The sequence below is a fragment of the Microcaecilia unicolor genome, chromosome 9 (genome assembly GCF_901765095.1).
Source record: "Microcaecilia unicolor chromosome 9, aMicUni1.1, whole genome shotgun sequence".
NCBI classification, from domain to species: Eukaryota; Metazoa; Chordata; class Amphibia; order Gymnophiona; family Siphonopidae; genus Microcaecilia; species Microcaecilia unicolor.
In genome coordinates, this window is record NC_044039.1 from 105,474,067 (window position 1) to 105,490,801 (window position 16,735).

At 46.6% G+C, this 16,735-nt stretch overlaps 1 protein-coding gene across 1 annotated transcript in view; it reads right to left on the reverse strand.

Moving 5' to 3' along the window:
* Positions 1-16,735, reverse strand: part of HECTD1 (HECT domain E3 ubiquitin protein ligase 1) — a 324,415-nt gene that overhangs the window by 41,664 nt on the left and 266,016 nt on the right. Inside the window, 3 exon segments of the mRNA XM_030215386.1 lie at positions 6,264-6,465; positions 6,863-6,990; positions 16,176-16,261. Coding sequence (XP_030071246.1) covers positions 6,264-6,465; positions 6,863-6,990; positions 16,176-16,261 — 416 coding nt within the window.

Consider the following 16,735-nt stretch of genomic DNA (forward strand, 5'->3'; position numbering starts at 1 on the left):
TTGGATATGGTGCGTTTCCCTACAGCCACTCCCCTCTTGTTGGGATCAAAAGAAACAAACAATTGGGCGGACTGTCTGTGGGGCTGTGTCCGCTCCAGATAGAAGGCCAATGCTCTCTTGCAGTCCAATGTGTGCAGCTGACGTTCAGCAGGGCAGGAATGAGGACGGGGAAAGAATGTTGGCAAGACAATTGACTGGTTCAGATGGAACTCCGACACAACCTTTGGCAGAAACTTAGGGTGAGTGCGGAGGACTACTCTGTTGTGATGAAATTTGGTGTAAGGGGCCTGGGCTACCAGGGCCTGAAGCTCACTGACTCTACGAGCCGAGGTAACTGCCACCAAGAAAATGACCTTCCAGGTCAAGTACTTCGGATGGCAGGAATTCAGTGGCTCGAAAGGAGGTTTCATCAGCTGGGTGAGAACGACATTGAGATCCCATGACACTGTAGGAGGCTTGACAGGGGGCTTTGACAAAAGCAAACCTCTCATGAAGCGAACAACTAAAGGCTGTCCTGAGATCGGCTTACCTTCCACTTGGTAATGGTATGCACTGATTGCACTAAGGTGAACCCTTACGGAGTTGGTCTTCAGACCAGACTCCGACAAGTGGAGAAGGTATTCAAGCAGGGTCTGTGTAGGACAAGAGCGAGGATCTAGGGCCTTGCTGTCACACCAGACGGCAAACCTCCTCCAATGAAAGAAGTAACTTCTCTTAGTGGAGTCTTTCCTGGAAGCAAGCAAGATGCGGGAGACACCCTCTGGCAGACCCAAAGAGGCAAAGTCTACGCCCTCAACATCCAGGCCGTGAGAGCCAGGGACTGGAGGTTGGGATGCAGCAGAGCCCCTTCGTCCTGCGTGATGAGGGTCGGAAAACACTCCAATCTCCACGGTTCTTCGGAGGATAACTCCAGAAGAAGAGGGAACCAGATCTGACGCGGCCAAAAGGGAGCAATCAGAATCATGGTGCCTCGGTCTTGCTTGAGTTTCAACAAAGTCTTCCCCACCAGAGGAATGGGAGGATAAGCATACAGCAGACCTTCCCCCCAATCCAGGAGGAAGGCATCCGACGCCAGTCTGCCGTGGGCCTGAAGCCTGGAACAGAACTGAGGGACCTTGTGGTTCACTTGAGATGCGAAGAGATCTACCAGGGGGGTGCCCCACGCCCGGAAGATCTGTCGCACCACACGGGAATTGAGCGACCACTCGTGAGGTTGCATAATCCTGCTCAACCTGTCGGCCAGACTGTTGTTTACGCCTGCCAGATATGTGGCTTGGAGCACCATGCCTTGACGGCGAGCCCAGAGCCACATGCTGACGGCTTCCTGACACAGGGGGCGAGATCCGGTGCCCCCCTGCTTGTTGACATAGTACATGGCAACCTGATTGTCTGTCTGAATTTGGATAATTTGGTGGGACAGCCGATCTCTGAAAGCCTTCAGAGCGTTCCAGATCGCTCGCAACTCCAGAAGATTGATCTGTAGATCGCTTTCTTGGAGGGACCACCTTCCTTGGGTGTGAAGCCCATCGACATGAGCTCCCCATCCCAGGAGAGACGCATCCGTGGTCAGCACTTTTTGAGGCTGAGGAATTTGGAAGGGACGTCCCAGAGTCAAATTGGAGCAAATCGTCCACCAATACAGGGATTCGAGAAAACTCGTGGACAGGTGGATCACGTCCTCTAGACCCCCGGCGGCCTGATACCACTGGGAGGCTAGGGTCCATTGAGCAGATCTCATGTGAAGGCGGGCCATGGGAGTCACATGAACTGTGGAGGCCATGTGGCCCAGCAATCTCAACATCTGCCGAGCTGTGATCTGCTGGGACGCTCGCACCCGCGAGACGAGGGACAACAAGTTGTTGGCCCTCGCCTCTGGGAGATAGGCGCGAGCCGTCCGAGAATCCAGCAGGGCTCCGATGAATTCGAGTTTCTGCACTGGGAGAAGATGGGACTTTGGGTAATTTATCACAAACCCCAGTAGCTCCAGGAGGCGAATAGTCATCTGCATGGACTGCAGGGCTCCTGCCTCGGATGTGTTCTTCACCAGCCAATCGTCGAGATATGGGAACACGTGCACCCCCAGCCTGCGAAGCGCCGCTGCTACCACAGCTAGGCACTTTGTGAACACCCTGGGCGCAGAGGCGAGCCCAAAGGGTAGCACACAGTACTGGAAGTGGCGTGCGCCCAGCTGAAATCGCAGATACTGTCTGTGAGCTGGCAGTATCGGGATGTGTGTGTAGGCATCCTTCAAGTCCAGAGAGCATAGCCAATCGTTTTGCTGAATCATGGGGAGAAGGGTGCCCAGGGAAAGCATCCTGAACTTTTCTTTTACGAGATATTTGTTCAGGGCCCTTAGGTCTAGGATGGGACGCATCCCCCCTGTTTTCTTTTCCACAAGGAAGTACCTGGAATAGAACCCCAGCCCTTCTTGCCCGGATGGCACGGGCTCGACCGCATTGGCGCTGAGAAGGGCGGAGAGTTCCTCTGCAAGTACCTGCTTGTGCTGGAAGCTGTAGGACTGAGCTCCCGGTGGACAATTTGGAGGTTGAGAGGCCAATTTGAGGGTGTATCCTTGCCGGACTATTTGGAGAACCCACTGATCGGAGGTTATAAGAGGCCACCTTTGGTGAAAAGCTTTCAACCTCCCTCCGACAGGCAGGTCGCCCGGCACTGACACTTGGATGTCGGCTATGCTCTGCTGGAGCCAGTCAAAAGCTCGCCCCTTGCTTTTGCTGGGGAGCCGCGGGGCCTTGCTGATTCGCACGCTGCTGACGAGAGCGAGCGCGCTGGGGCTTAGCCTGGGCCGCAGGCTGTCGGGAAGGAGGATTGTACCTACGCTTGCCAGAAGTATAGGGAACAGTCTTCCTTCCCCCGAAAAATCGTCTACCTGTAGAGGTAGAAGCTGAAGGCTGCCGGCGGGCGAACTTGTCGAATGCGGTGTCCCGCTGGTGGAGAGACTCTACCACCTGCTCGACTTTTTCGCCAAAAATGTTATCCGCACGGCAAGGCAAGTCCGTAATCCGCTGCTGGACTCTATTCTCCAGGTCGGCGGCATGCAGCCATGAGAGCCTGCGCATCACCACACCTTGAGCAGCGGCCCTGGACGCAACATCAAAAGTGTCATAAACTCCTCTGGCCAGGAATTTTCTGCACGCCTTCAGCTGCCTGACCACCTCCTGAAAAGGCTTGGCTTGCTCAGGGGGAAGAGCATCAACCAAGCCCGCCAACTGCCGCACATTATTCCGCATGTGTATGCTCGTGTAGAGCTGGTAAGACTGGATCTTGGACACGAGCATAGAGGAATGGTAGGCCTTCCTCCCAAAGGAGTCTAAGGTTCTAGCGTCCTTGCCCGGGGGCGCCGAAGCATGTTCCCTAGAACTCTTAGCCTTCTTTAGGGCCAAATCCACAACTCCAGAGTCATGAGGCAACTGAGTGCGCATCAGCTCTGGGTCCCCATGGATCCGGTACTGGGACTCGATCTTCTTGGGAATGTGGGGATTAGTTAATGGTTTGGTCCAGTTCGCAAGCAATGTCTTCTTCAGGACATGGTGCAAGGGAACAGTGGACGCTTCCTTAGGTGGAGAAGGATAGTCCAGGAGCTCAAACATTTCAGCCCTGGGCTCGTCCTCCACAACCACCGGGAAGGGGATGGCCGTAGACATCTCCCGGACAAAGGAGGCAAAAGACAGACTCTCGGGAGGAGAAAGCTGTCTCTCAGGAGAGGGAGTGGGATCAGACGGAAGACCCCCAGACTCCTCGTCAGAGAAATATCTGGGATCTTCCTCTTCCTCCACGAGGCCTCACCCTCGGTGTCAGACACAAGTTCACGGACCTGTGTCTGCAACCTCGCCCTGCTCGACTCCGTGGAACCCTGTCCACGATGGGGGCGTCGAGAGGTAGACTCCCTCGCCCGCATCGGCGAAGCTCCCTCCGCCGACGTAGTCGGGGAGCCTTCCTGGGAGGTGGCCGCGGTCGGTACCGCACGCGGGTACCGACGTCGGGGACCTCAACCTGGGCGATGGGCCAGCCGGCGCCACGCTCGACGGTACCGGTGGCGCAAGCACCGCCGGTACCGGAGGGGTAGGGCGCAACAGCTCTCCCAGAATCTCTGGGAGAACGGCCCGGAGGCTCTCGTTTAGAGCGGCTGCAGAGAAAGGCTGAGAGGTCGATGCAGGCGTCGACGTCAGTACCTGTTCCGGGCGTGGAGGCTGTTCCGGGCTGTCCAGAGCGGAGCGCATCGACACCTCCTGAACAGAGGGTGAGCGGTCCTCTCGGTGCCGATGCCTGCTGGGTGCCGAATCCCTCGGCGACCCAGAGCTCTCGGTGCCGACACGGGGAGGAGACCGGTGTCGATGCTTCTTCGATTTCTTCCGAAGCATGTCACCGGAGCTCCCCGGCACCGACGAGGAGGACGTCGAATCCACCCGTCGCTTCCTCGGGGCCGAGACTGAAGAAGGTCGATCTCGGGGGGGCTGTACCGCAGGAGCCCTCAGGGTAGGCGGAGACCCACCCGAGGGCTCACCGCCACCAGCAGGGGAATGGACAGCCCTCACCTGCACTCCACCCGATGCACCACCGTCCGACGACATCAGCAGACGAGGTCCTGGTACCACCGACGTCGATGCAGCTATCCGATGTCTCGGCGCCGATGCAGAGGCCCGATGCCTCGATGCACTCGATGCAGGGGCGGCCGAGGAAGATGGTCTGGACGCTGACGACGTCGATGCACTCGAAGATCCCGGTGCCGATGCCGACGAAGAGCCCGAGAACAACACGTTCCACTGGGCTAGTCTCGCTACCTGAGTCCGCCTTTGAAGCAGGGAACACAGACTGCAGTTCTGAGGGCGGTGCTCGGCCCCCAGACACTGAAGACACGACGAGTGTCGATCAGTGAGCGAGATAACCCGGGCGCACTGGGTGCACTTCTTGAAGCCGCTGGAAGGCTTCGATGTCATGGGCGGAAAAATCACGCCGGCGAAATCAAAAGCCGAAATGGCGAAATTCGAAGCACCAAATTTAGAGGGAGAAAAAATCTCGACCGAGGCCGAAAAAAGGCCTACCCCGACGACGAAAGAAAACTTACCGGGGCAAAAAAGCTGGAAGTACGGGGAGGATTTACACGAAACCCGGCGGGGGGGTTTCCGGAGCACTTCCCGACTAGGACAAAGCTTTCCCGAAGGAAAAAAACACGTTCAAACAAATTGGACGCGCGAGGTCGACTTTCCGGGGCTCGACACGGCGAAAACACGACCGTACCGAGTGCGGACAAAAGAAGACTGGCCGGCTCGAGCCGGTTTCGGGCGGGAAGACGGCCGCGCATGCGCGGTGCGCGCGGGCGCGCGAGGGCTAGCAAAGGACTTTGCTAGTGAAGTTTCCGATTGGAGGGGCTGCCGTGGACGTCACCCCATCAGTGAGAACAAGCAGCCTGCTTGTCCTCGGAGAATAGCCTGTTTACTAAGGTGTGCTAGCATTGTTAGCATGAGCTAACGCTAGGGACACCCATAGGAATATATGAGTGTCTCTAGCATTAGTGCATGCTAAAAATGCTAGTATGTCTACAGCGCGGCTTAATAAACAAGACCCTAAGTTTGAACCATCCAAGATCCTATTTATATCTATATATATCAGTTCCCTCTGACACTTATGCTTACATGATTTCAGCAGATGTGCGGCCTGTACGGAGGCCAAGCAAATTTGCCATGTGGATTGGCAGGAAGCCTGGTACAGGCAGCAGTCAATGGGTCACATGAGCTGGAGGGAGGCCTGGTGCGACTGAAGATGATGATCAAAATTTAACGAAAGTATAGTTTCTGATTCTCTTGCTAACATGCCCACTTTTATTTGTGCCTTAAATTTAAAACTATCATCTCAAAGGCACTAATATTACTGATGCTTATGTATAGTTTTGATAAACTGCACAATATACAAAAAACTAAGTTTTCTTTTGCTCTTCATATTTCTTTCAGGCTGCAACGCAAGCATAAAAGAAATGATTTTAAGAAAGAAAGATATAATCTGCAAGTCATAACGTGTGTTCAACTGTCTAATTATTATTACACAGCTAACCTCCTTAAATAACTTAACAAGTCAAATTCAACACTCCAAGTTTAAATTCCTTAACAGAAGCTTTGTACTAGGTTTTGTCACGGAGTTGAATAGGAAATCCCTAGTAGATGCCTAGCTACTTTATCTAGAGTTCAGATGGATGTTTTGGATGATATGTTACCCAATAAGATTGAAAGGTAATTTTTAAAAAGTTATACCTCAAGTACAGACTTCCTGTCAGCATGAATCTGCATGACATTCTCTGCCCATTCCATCAAGGATTCACCCCTTGGAACTTTCACCCTCTCATGTTTCAGGCGGCCCACTCGGAACTCGCCAGGATCATCTCGTCTTACAGCACTCGTCGTTCTCGTCCTTTCTACTGTGGCCTCACGTCTGTTCTGCAGCCATACAATTGCTCTGGGAAATATAACACATTCCAAACATTGCTAAGTCAATCTGTGGTGTGCCTAGACCAATTCTACTTTGATTTGCAAAAATCCAACCATGCTGCTAATTTGTTGAGTGTGCAAGAATCACATTCCCTATTTCTACTCCAAATGGCAGATAAGGGAATCATTGTGGCGCTATGCAGTATATTTATAGAAGAGCCACATCAGTTTAATACAAAGAGAATTGAATAAGTATTAACTCTACATAAAACCAATATTTTATGCTCCAAAACTCATTCTGCCATTAGCTCACATTATTATCTGTTATTTACAATGATAGTAGGCAATTAGAATTTTTTACAGGACAACAAATGAGAAAGAACTTTTGTACCCATTATGAAAAGGTACAGCTAGCTGGGTCTCACCTTGAGGCTCCAAATGCTGTGCAAGTAAAGTAAAGATGTCTCGTTTCAAAGGGAATTAGGAAAGGACATTTACTGGTTAACTGCTCACACCAGTCTGGTAAGGCTCCACTTGCCAGTGCCAATGGCTCCTGTAATGCAATATAGATTACCTGATTACTACATAACTACAATGTAATGAATTATCTGCAGCCCCATGCCACCAACAAATTACAAGACCACATCAGACATCTCAAAAAATGTGCAGTCTAGACTTTCATGAAAAATTCTCTGAAACAAATGTTTTTGGGTTTTTTTTTTTACTACCAGTGTATCTCTGTTTGCAGTCCATTCTGAATCTTCCCACATTGTCATCCTTCCATTAGCTTCAGTCTCTCTCATCTATTTTCCTCCCTTCCTTCAGTCAACTTTAAAGCTCTATTTGTGACACACTGTAGCACTGCAGACCCTCTCTAGCATGTCCGGGTTCAGTGACTGATAGAAAATGAATGAGATAAAAGTAATGCAGCTCAATGATTAGCAGGAGCAGTGGACAAGGGCAAAGAAAAAGATTTGATGAATGATTTTACTTTCATTGTGAAAGAAAAACTGCATGTTAATCTTGTTTTGTTTTTTTAGCATGAACTACAAATCTCAGCGTAACCCTGTACACCAATTTTACCATCTTGCACTCACTAGTCTTGGATACAAGGACCTTTAGTCCAATAGATACTATGTAAATCAAGGACCAACCCTGTTAAAATCCTAGTAAAGCTTTTCAAACCTCAGTTTTTCTAAGTCTTCTGTCTGGAGGAATAGTGACCAAACAACTACGCAAATGACCACAAGACTGAAGCAAAGGATAAGCATTTCAAGGCTCCACTGTGATACAAGTGCAAATAAGATAACATTTTATAACTGAGTCTTGGACATTATTCATTGGACCCTTTTTTTTTTCTCTAACATTAAGAATTCTTAAAAACCTGGAAATGTTACTCAACTTTAGTCACCATGAAGGTAATTCCATCATAGGTGCTGGCTATGGTTCTCATTTTAAGCCTATTTTAGTAGGTGCCTTACCTTTCCTTATAGATATTAGTGTGAATGGCCAGAAAGTGGGCACATATTAAGGCAAGATCACTTACACCAGTCCTGTAGCTGGTGTAAATGCCTGCATCTAGATGTTTAAAGCAGCATACAACGAAGAGGGTCAAAGTACACAACACAAGCAATCCATGGGCCATGTTTCGGAGTGACTAACGCCTGCCTCAGGGGTCAATTCAAGCAATACAAGATGCATGAATTGTGGCTCAAAATGTAGAAATTGTAATTCAGCACAACAACAGTCTGTTCCGAGAGGTTACAAATGAGTAGCTCCAAACGTCACCATGTGAGATGGCCCAGTTCCACATCCCGACAGTCTCCCAACAGAGGAGGTAGGATCCTGGTCTTCCCTGCTTGTTGATATAGTATATAGCTTGACTGATAAAAAATGTTGTTGGCCACCCAATCCTTGAATGCCTTTACAGCATTCTACATTGCTCTCAATTTCAGGAAATCTATCTGATGGGAGTTTCTTCTGGGAAGACCACACCCCTGAAATATGAAGCCTATCTAATTGGGGTCCCCAGATCAGTTTGGATGCACCTATATTAATGCTGCATGAATTGGAGAAATGTGGAAAGGGAAATGGGACTTGATATACCGCCTTTCTGTGGTATTTTGCAACTACATTCAAAGCGGTTTACATAGTATATACAGGTACTTATTTGTACCATGGGCAATGGAGGGTTAAGTGACTTGCTCCCAGTCACAAGGAGCTGCAGTGGGGCACCTTTTGCCAGCTTGATCTCCACCAAAAGAGTGAGTCCCAATGACAAAATTACATCCTGGAACTTTCCAGTGGCCTGTATCCCCTGAGTACTGAAGGCCCACTGAATCTGTCTCAAACTGAGATACGCCAGAGGTGTTACATGAAATGTTAAAGCCATGTCACTCATCCTCAACATCTGTCATGTTGATACCTGCTGACTCATTTGGATTTCTTCCATTACGAACATTAAACATATTGTGCACATTGATCTTTATACCCATTCCAGAGATCTCCTCTTGATTAGCCAATCATTCAAATAGGGAAACATGTGCATTCCTAGTCTGCACAGGTACACAGTTATAACTACTAGGCACTTTGTGAATATCTGAGAAGATGACATAGGGCTACAAGGTAGAATGTGGCACTGGAAGAGGTGTTTTCCTATGACAAATAGTATAACATCCCAAACATAGGAAGAATCTCTATGTAAGTGTAAGCATCCTTTAAGTCCAGAGACATTTTGGAGGACTGGAATAAGGGTGCCTAGGAAAATCATTCTGATCTTTTCTCTGAGTACATAAATAATCTGCTCAGGACCCTTGGGATTCCATCCCTTTCTGGACCTATCTTTTTTGTGATCAGGAAATATTTGGAATAAAATAACTTCCATCTTTCCTCTGGTGGAGCATAGATTTCTAAATGGAAAGAGTTCCTTTGTCAGTATATTCTGATGCTGAGAGCTTGACCATGATATACTCAGTAGGCAATTTGGAGGGAGTACAAATAGACAAAGATAGTATCTGAGCTATATGATCTATAAAACCCAACAATCGGAAATTATAAGGGGCCAGCAGTTTACAAGTCTCTCTCCTACCAGAAGCAGTTTTGGTTGGAAGATAACCTGGAAACCATTTTAAGAGTCACTATGATGCTTAATCAAGGTAGCAGTATTTCCTGTGCATTGTAATTTAGGTTTGATGCCGGGCAATACCCACTGCAGAGAAGTTCTCTATGTCGGATAAAAAAAAATCTTAGATTGCACAGACTATTTATTAAAAAAATTATATTCTACTCTATTGCCAGTATTCTAGGCGGATTACACCATCAACAAACATAATAATCTTATATAGTATATAATATACAGTGGGGGAAATAAGTATTTGATCCCTTGCTGATTTTGTAAGTTTGCCCACTGACAAAGACATGAGCAGCCCATAATTGAAGGGTAGGTTATTGGTAACAATGAGAGATAGCACATCACAAATTAAATCCGGAAAATCACATTGTGGAAAGTATATGAATTTATTTGCATTCTGCAGAGGGAAATAAGTATTTAATCCCTCTGGCAAACAAGACCTAATACTTGGTGGCAATACCCTTGTTGGCAAGCACAGCGGTCAGACGTCTTCTGTAGTTGATGATGAGGTTTGCACACATGTCAGGAGGAATTTTGGTCCGCTCCTCTTTGCAGATCATCTCTAAATCATTAAGAGTTCTGGGCTGTCGCTTGGCAACTCGCAGCTTCAGCTCCCTCCATAAGTTTTCAATGGGATTAAGGTCTGGTGACTGGCTAGGCCACTCCATGACCCTAATGTGCTTCTTCCTGAGCCACTCCTTTGTTGCCTTGGCTGTATGTTTTGGGTCATTGTCGTGCTGGAAGACCCAGCCACGACCCATTTTTAAGGCCCTGGCGGAGGGAAGGAGGTTGTCACTCAGAATTGTACGGTACATGGCCCCATCCATTCTCCCATTGATGCGGTGAAGTAGTCCTGTGCCCTTAGCAGAGAAACACCCCCAAAACATAACATTTCCACCTCCATGCTTGACAGTGGGGATGGTGTTCTTTGGGTCATAGGCAGCATTTCTCTTCCTCCAAACACGGCGAGTTGAGTTCATGCCAAAGAGCTCAATTTTTGTCTCATCTGACCACAGCACCTTCTCCCAATCACTCTCGGCATCATCCAGGTGTTCACTGGCAAACTTCAGACGGGCCGTCACATGTGCCTTCCGGAGCAGGGGGACCTTGCGGGCACTGCAGGATTGCAATCCGTTATGTCGTAATGTGTTACCAATGGTTTTCGTGGTGACAGTGGTCCCAGCTGCCTTGAGATCATTGACAAGTTCCCCCCTTGTAGTTGTAGGCTGATTTCTAACCTTCCTCATGATCAAGGATACCCCACGAGGTGAGATTTTGCGTGGAGCCCCAGATCTTTGTCGATTGACAGTCATTTTGTACTTCTTCCATTTTCTTACTATGGCACCAACAGTTGTCTCCTTCTCGCCCAGCGTCTTACTGATGGTTTTGTAGCCCATTCCAGCCTTGTGCAGGTGTATGATCTTGTCCCTGACATCCTTAGACAGCTCCTTGCTCTTGGCCATTTTGTAGAGGTTAGAGTCTGACTGATTCACTGAGTCTGTGGACAGGTGTCTTTCATACAGGTGACCATTGCCGACAGCTGTCTGTCATGCAGGTAACGAGTTGATTTGGAGCATCTACCTGGTCTGTAGGGGCCAGATCTCTTACTGGTTGGTGGGGGATCAAATACTTATTTCCCTCTGCAGAATGCAAATAAATTCATATACTTTCCACAATGTGATTTTCCGGATTTAATTTGTGATGTGCTATCTCTCACTGTTACCAATAACCTACCCTTCAATTATGGGCTGCTCATGTCTTTGTCAGTGGGCAAACTTACAAAATCAGCAAGGGATCAAATACTTATTTCCCCCACTGTATATATATGCACAAACAAAACATATACTAAATATCTTACTCATTTATACTACAACATTATCTCCCTCCACAATTCCTCCATAAAAGATCTTTATCTCCTAATATTACACTCCTTCATATGCCTGTCTAAACAAATAAGTTTTAAAACTTGGCCTCCTTGGCTGATAAACAAGCGGCTTTTAGCTGATATGCGATTGGGCAATATCTTAAAAATCAGATACGAAATTTTACATTTTGATCTGTAATCTATTGGCAACCAATATAGCTGCTTTAGCACAGGTGTAATATGTTCATACCGCTTACATTCTCCTAACACTCTCACTATCGCATCTACGACCACTTGCAAAAGTTGATTTCTGCTAATATCTGTTAACAGTCAATTGTCGTAATCAAAACATAATGAGATCACACTCTGCACCACCAAACGTAAATTATCCTGGTTCAATAATCCTTTCAGTTGTCTCGCAATTTTTAATTTAAAAAATACATCCCTCTGTCATAGGTAGGGAGACCTTCTATGCTGCTTCTTTTTGCCCATTAGCGAACAGAGTCTGTGGGCCTGAAGAAGAATCAGCAAATTCCAACACAATGTGCACAATCTCTCACAAGTACATGCCCATGAACATCTGTTAGACTATACAGGATGTGAGCACAGCATTCTGAAAAAACTTCCTCCTTTAAGACTCCAATGTCCAAGGTTCTCTCCCAGTGGACATACAGAAGTCTTGGAACGTTTGGCCCGTTTTGAGCGCAGGCTGAACTACCATGGAACAGCGACGAAGCTGCTGCATCTCGATTTTGGGAGTCTTCTGACTCTCTACATCAAATTGATGTGCTTGCTAATACACACTTCAAGGGGTGGGGATCTCCCTGCATTCTCATCTGTATGTTCTTCAGTATTTAACAGGTATTGTTTGTCACTGCCTTCTGCAAGGGGTGGGGTGGAGAATTGAAGTAGGGGTAGCCACATCCTCCTGAATCATCTGAAGAGTATGGGAAACAGGTTCTCGGGACCTTGGAGAATGTTGCACCCCTTCTAATGCAAGGGAGGATAAGCAGGTATAAACTCAGGTGCTCTCAGCACCATGCACTGTGGTGCAATGCTGATGTGCAGCAGCCCTCACCTGGCACTGCGATACCTTGGCACCAATGAAGAAAAGGACACATCCTTCCTCTTTACTTGGGTGGGACTCAGACAATGATGGGTCTCAATAGCCTCTACTGATGTTGAGGCATGATCGAGGTACTCTCGATGTCAATGCATTCACAGTATCCATTGCAGCTTCGGGATCAACGGAGACCAATGGCTCTGATGCTGAAATTGATGCCATGAATCCCTCTCTTACTAGTTTACAATGAGAAGGATCACAGTCAGGCCTTAAGTAGTGCAGGCACGAATTATGAGTATCTGTTACACATATGGTCCTGTTGCACCTGGTGCTCTTCTTAAAGCTGCTGAGGGCTTTCTTTTGGGATGTCATCTGGAAAAATAGCAGATGATATACAATTTCTTGTACCTCTAGAAGCTACCATGGATGCTACCTTTGTCAAGTTAAGATCCTATTTAAAATCCATTCAGATTTGGATGAAGAATAATCACTTAAAATTAAATGTAGCAAAAACACAGATTATTTTGTTATCCAGCAAACAGAGTAGTGATATGCCATCACAATTTGTATACAAATCTGTTACAATTAAGATTTTGCGGAAGATTCGAAATTTCGGAATAATAATACTCTGCTTTGAACTTGAAATGGCATGTACAGAAAGTGATTACAGATATTTTCTGGAAATTACAAGTATTGAGAAGACTGAAAACTTTTCTAAAACAAGATAATTTTAGGAAAGTTATTCAGAATATTGTTACTCCACATTTCAACTACTGTTAACGGTTTAATGACTGGTCTAAAAAAGAATCAGTGGCAATTCTTACAAGCGACACAAACCGCAGTTGCAAGAATGTTGGTAGGGAAATCTAGATTTGAACATATTACTCCAGTCTTACAAGAGTTACACTGGTTACCAGTTGCACAAAGAATTAAATTTAAAGCTTTATGTCTAATGTTCAAATTTTTGCATAAACTTGTGTTCCTTGTACTGACATTGAACATGTATTTGTACTAGCCTAAACAGCCATTAAGATCTGACAAACAATGCTTGTTCAAGTAGCATCTTAACACATGATTAAATTGGAGGAGCATAGAAGATGAATCTTCTATGTTGTGGGTCCAATGCTGTGGAATAAAATCCCAAAACGATTCAGAGAAATTAAAGTTTTGAGAGATTTTAAGGACAGAAAACTTAAGACATTGTTATTTGTTCAAGCATATGGGCAATTCTAGCTTGTTCATATGAGAAAGTACTATCTGCAGTAATGTTTGTATAGTAGGTGAAAGAGACATCACAGGTGGATTGTGTTTGTTTATAATCTACTAGCCGTTGAGCCCGTAAAAACGGGCTAGTAAGGAAGGGGGGGGGGTTGAAAGCCCCCCCCAAGATAGGTCGCCGCGCCCCCCCCCCCCCCCCCGGAGTCCCCTCCGCCAGCCCTCCACCCGGCCCAGGTACCTGGCTTCACTATTCAAACCGCTGGAACGCAGCACACAGCTCATCTGAGCTGCCGTCGGCCTTCCTTCTTCTCTGCGTGTGTTCCGCCCTCGTGTGACGTAACGTCGGCGAGGGCAGGAGGCAGGTAAGGAAGGCCAACGGCAGCTCAGATGAGCTGTGTGCTGCGTTCCGGCGGTTTGAATAGTGAAGCCAGGTACCCGGGCCGGGTGGAGGGTGGGTGGCGGCGGCAACTCCGGGTGGGTGGAGGGAGCAGTAACGGCAACCCTAGGGGGGGGGGGGGGTGGAGCGGTGGCTCTCACTCGCAGGTGCGCAGGTTCCCTCTCTGTCACGCCCCCGTCATCACATATTGACACGGGGGCGGGACAGAGAGGGTCTCTACTGCGCATTTGCGAGTGAGTACGCCTCTTGCCATTTATATGTTTGATATGTAGTGTATAATTTGTAATGTGTTTTATGTAAGTAAACTTGTAATCCACCTACAACAGTGAATTATGCAGAACAAAAAGTTTTTAATAAATAAATAAATGATTCGGTAAAAAATATCCTAATCAGGAGCCCAATATGAAATAAACTACAAAAAAAACAATAGAAAAATCTAACTAAAGGCAATAATGGGGGAAAAAAAAATCACCGCAAGACAGTGATAGGACTCAAAGGAAACAAACTTGAAAAAACAAAAAAAAAAAACCATCTGACAACAAGCTCAGCTGACACGTGTCCAACCAGATCTGCAGAAATATGAAGAGTGAATTAGTCCCATGTGACAGAGGCAGGCAAGTGATAGCATACATGTGCAACGAGCCTACTCAAAAGCTTCTAAAAGCCCTACGCAGAAGTTAACATTTCCCACACTGGGCTCTGTTGGTGACATCGCCCTTGTTATGAAGAGATGCTATCCTGCTTGTCCTCGGAGCACTGTGTACGCCCTCAAACTCCACCATTCGCAAGCAAAGAACATGCCAACAAATTATGGTGCATACTCTTCTGCTAAGAAGTATTCTAGAAGAGGCCATCAAGGTACATAAATGACTACAATAGTGCCATTTATGTGCCTTCCTACCCCTTAAAACTAGACAGCACTTTATAGAATTAATTATCTCCTAAATGAGCATGACAGAAAATCTGACATCAAATACTTAGTCATGTTTATCTAATTTTCACTTATTTCATATAGCCTAAAAAACTGTGTGCTGTTTAAGTCACTGAGGGGCTGATATAATAAGCCATAAATTAGTACTGAGTTTCAGGGCAGTTTTCTAACACATACACCATAAACAAAAAACCAAAAAACCCTTTGCTCTCAATGTAGGGAACTGATCGCATACAAATTACCATGGGCATCAAAGTGTGCTGAGAGAAAAATAGTGTATATCAATGCTGTAACATGCCACTGGTTTGTGCTTCAGCAGAAGTTTTGTTTTTTCTTTCTTGCTCATTTCCTGTCAGTGTGCAAGATAATCCATGTTCAAAACCAAATTCTGAACAGGGAATGGCTCACACGCAGAAGAAGGGAAAAATATGAGTTCCCTTTGAGGCTACATGGTCCAGGACACCCCTAGCCCAGGCATGCCAAACCAGGGCAACTAGCACAGGGGAGCCCTCAGAGAGCTTCCAATACACTACTCACAGACCTATAAATATTTAGGGTCCTGGAGAAGTGTGCATCATCATCCTCATAACCTGCATGAAAAGTAGAAATGCCTGTCTCCTAGTGGTATGTCAGAATAAACTTCTAGGGGGTCAGCCTGCCAATAAATCCGTCCCCCTCCCCCCAAAAAAATCTCTAGGGGCCCTAGTGGGCTCTGGACAATCCCTCTTCCAAACAAACCTCTTCATCGTCTTCAAGTTAGGAGAAGTGCACATTCTTGGAACAAGAGCGCTTATTAGGAGTTGCCTAATGCTAGTGATGCAGAGAATACAGTATATGTTATCAACTCAGATCTTTAAGGGCACCATGAATATTTTTGTATAATAGCAGATAAAGTGCTATGATCTGTTATGCAATATACAGCTTCAGAGCACAGATAAGGTCTAAGATCGGTACAGAAAAACTGGAAGTGAAGTGCCATGCTAAGGGATAGCACAAAGCTTACTACATTAGCCCCTGAGAGGTCTCCTGAGCCTCAGATGGAGCTAAACTGAATTTGCAGCTTCTCATTTCCCCTTGGTAAATCCATGTGGTACATAAAAATATGTATGGCGTGACTAAAGCACGGCATCATTACCTCGATTTGCTGTAGAATTTTAGTAGTGATTTTCTTACTGGTGAATTCATCTGCTGGAACATTAAACTGAAGCTGCTCGTCTCCTTCTGCAAGTATTAAGAGTATTAATGCTTATAGGTTGTGCATGAACTTATGCATGTGTAAAGTACAAGGGTCAAAAAGAGGGTGAGCAGAGTTAATCAGGTAAACAGATCACTACGAATGTCATCACATGGTTCCATCACCTTTACTATATACATACATAGGATTTTCTGAAGTTTCAGCTTCATCTGAATTTATATTTATCCAGGAAAACAAGAGAAAGAGAGAAGTGCAAAAGGAGGAAATAATTACTAAAAAGCATGTCTTGCCTCCCTAGGCACAATAATTTTCAGGGGAGGGGACATCAATGGGGGGTAAGCGGCAGCCTGACCAAATAGCTACAAAGTCCCTCAGTACTTTGTACCCATATCCCTCATTTTCAAAAAGGGAACTATCCAAACAACTTCTCTGTAAATACTATGGGGCGGATACACAGATCACGGGAATCAGACTGGCTAACTCCCACGCTCGGTGGACGG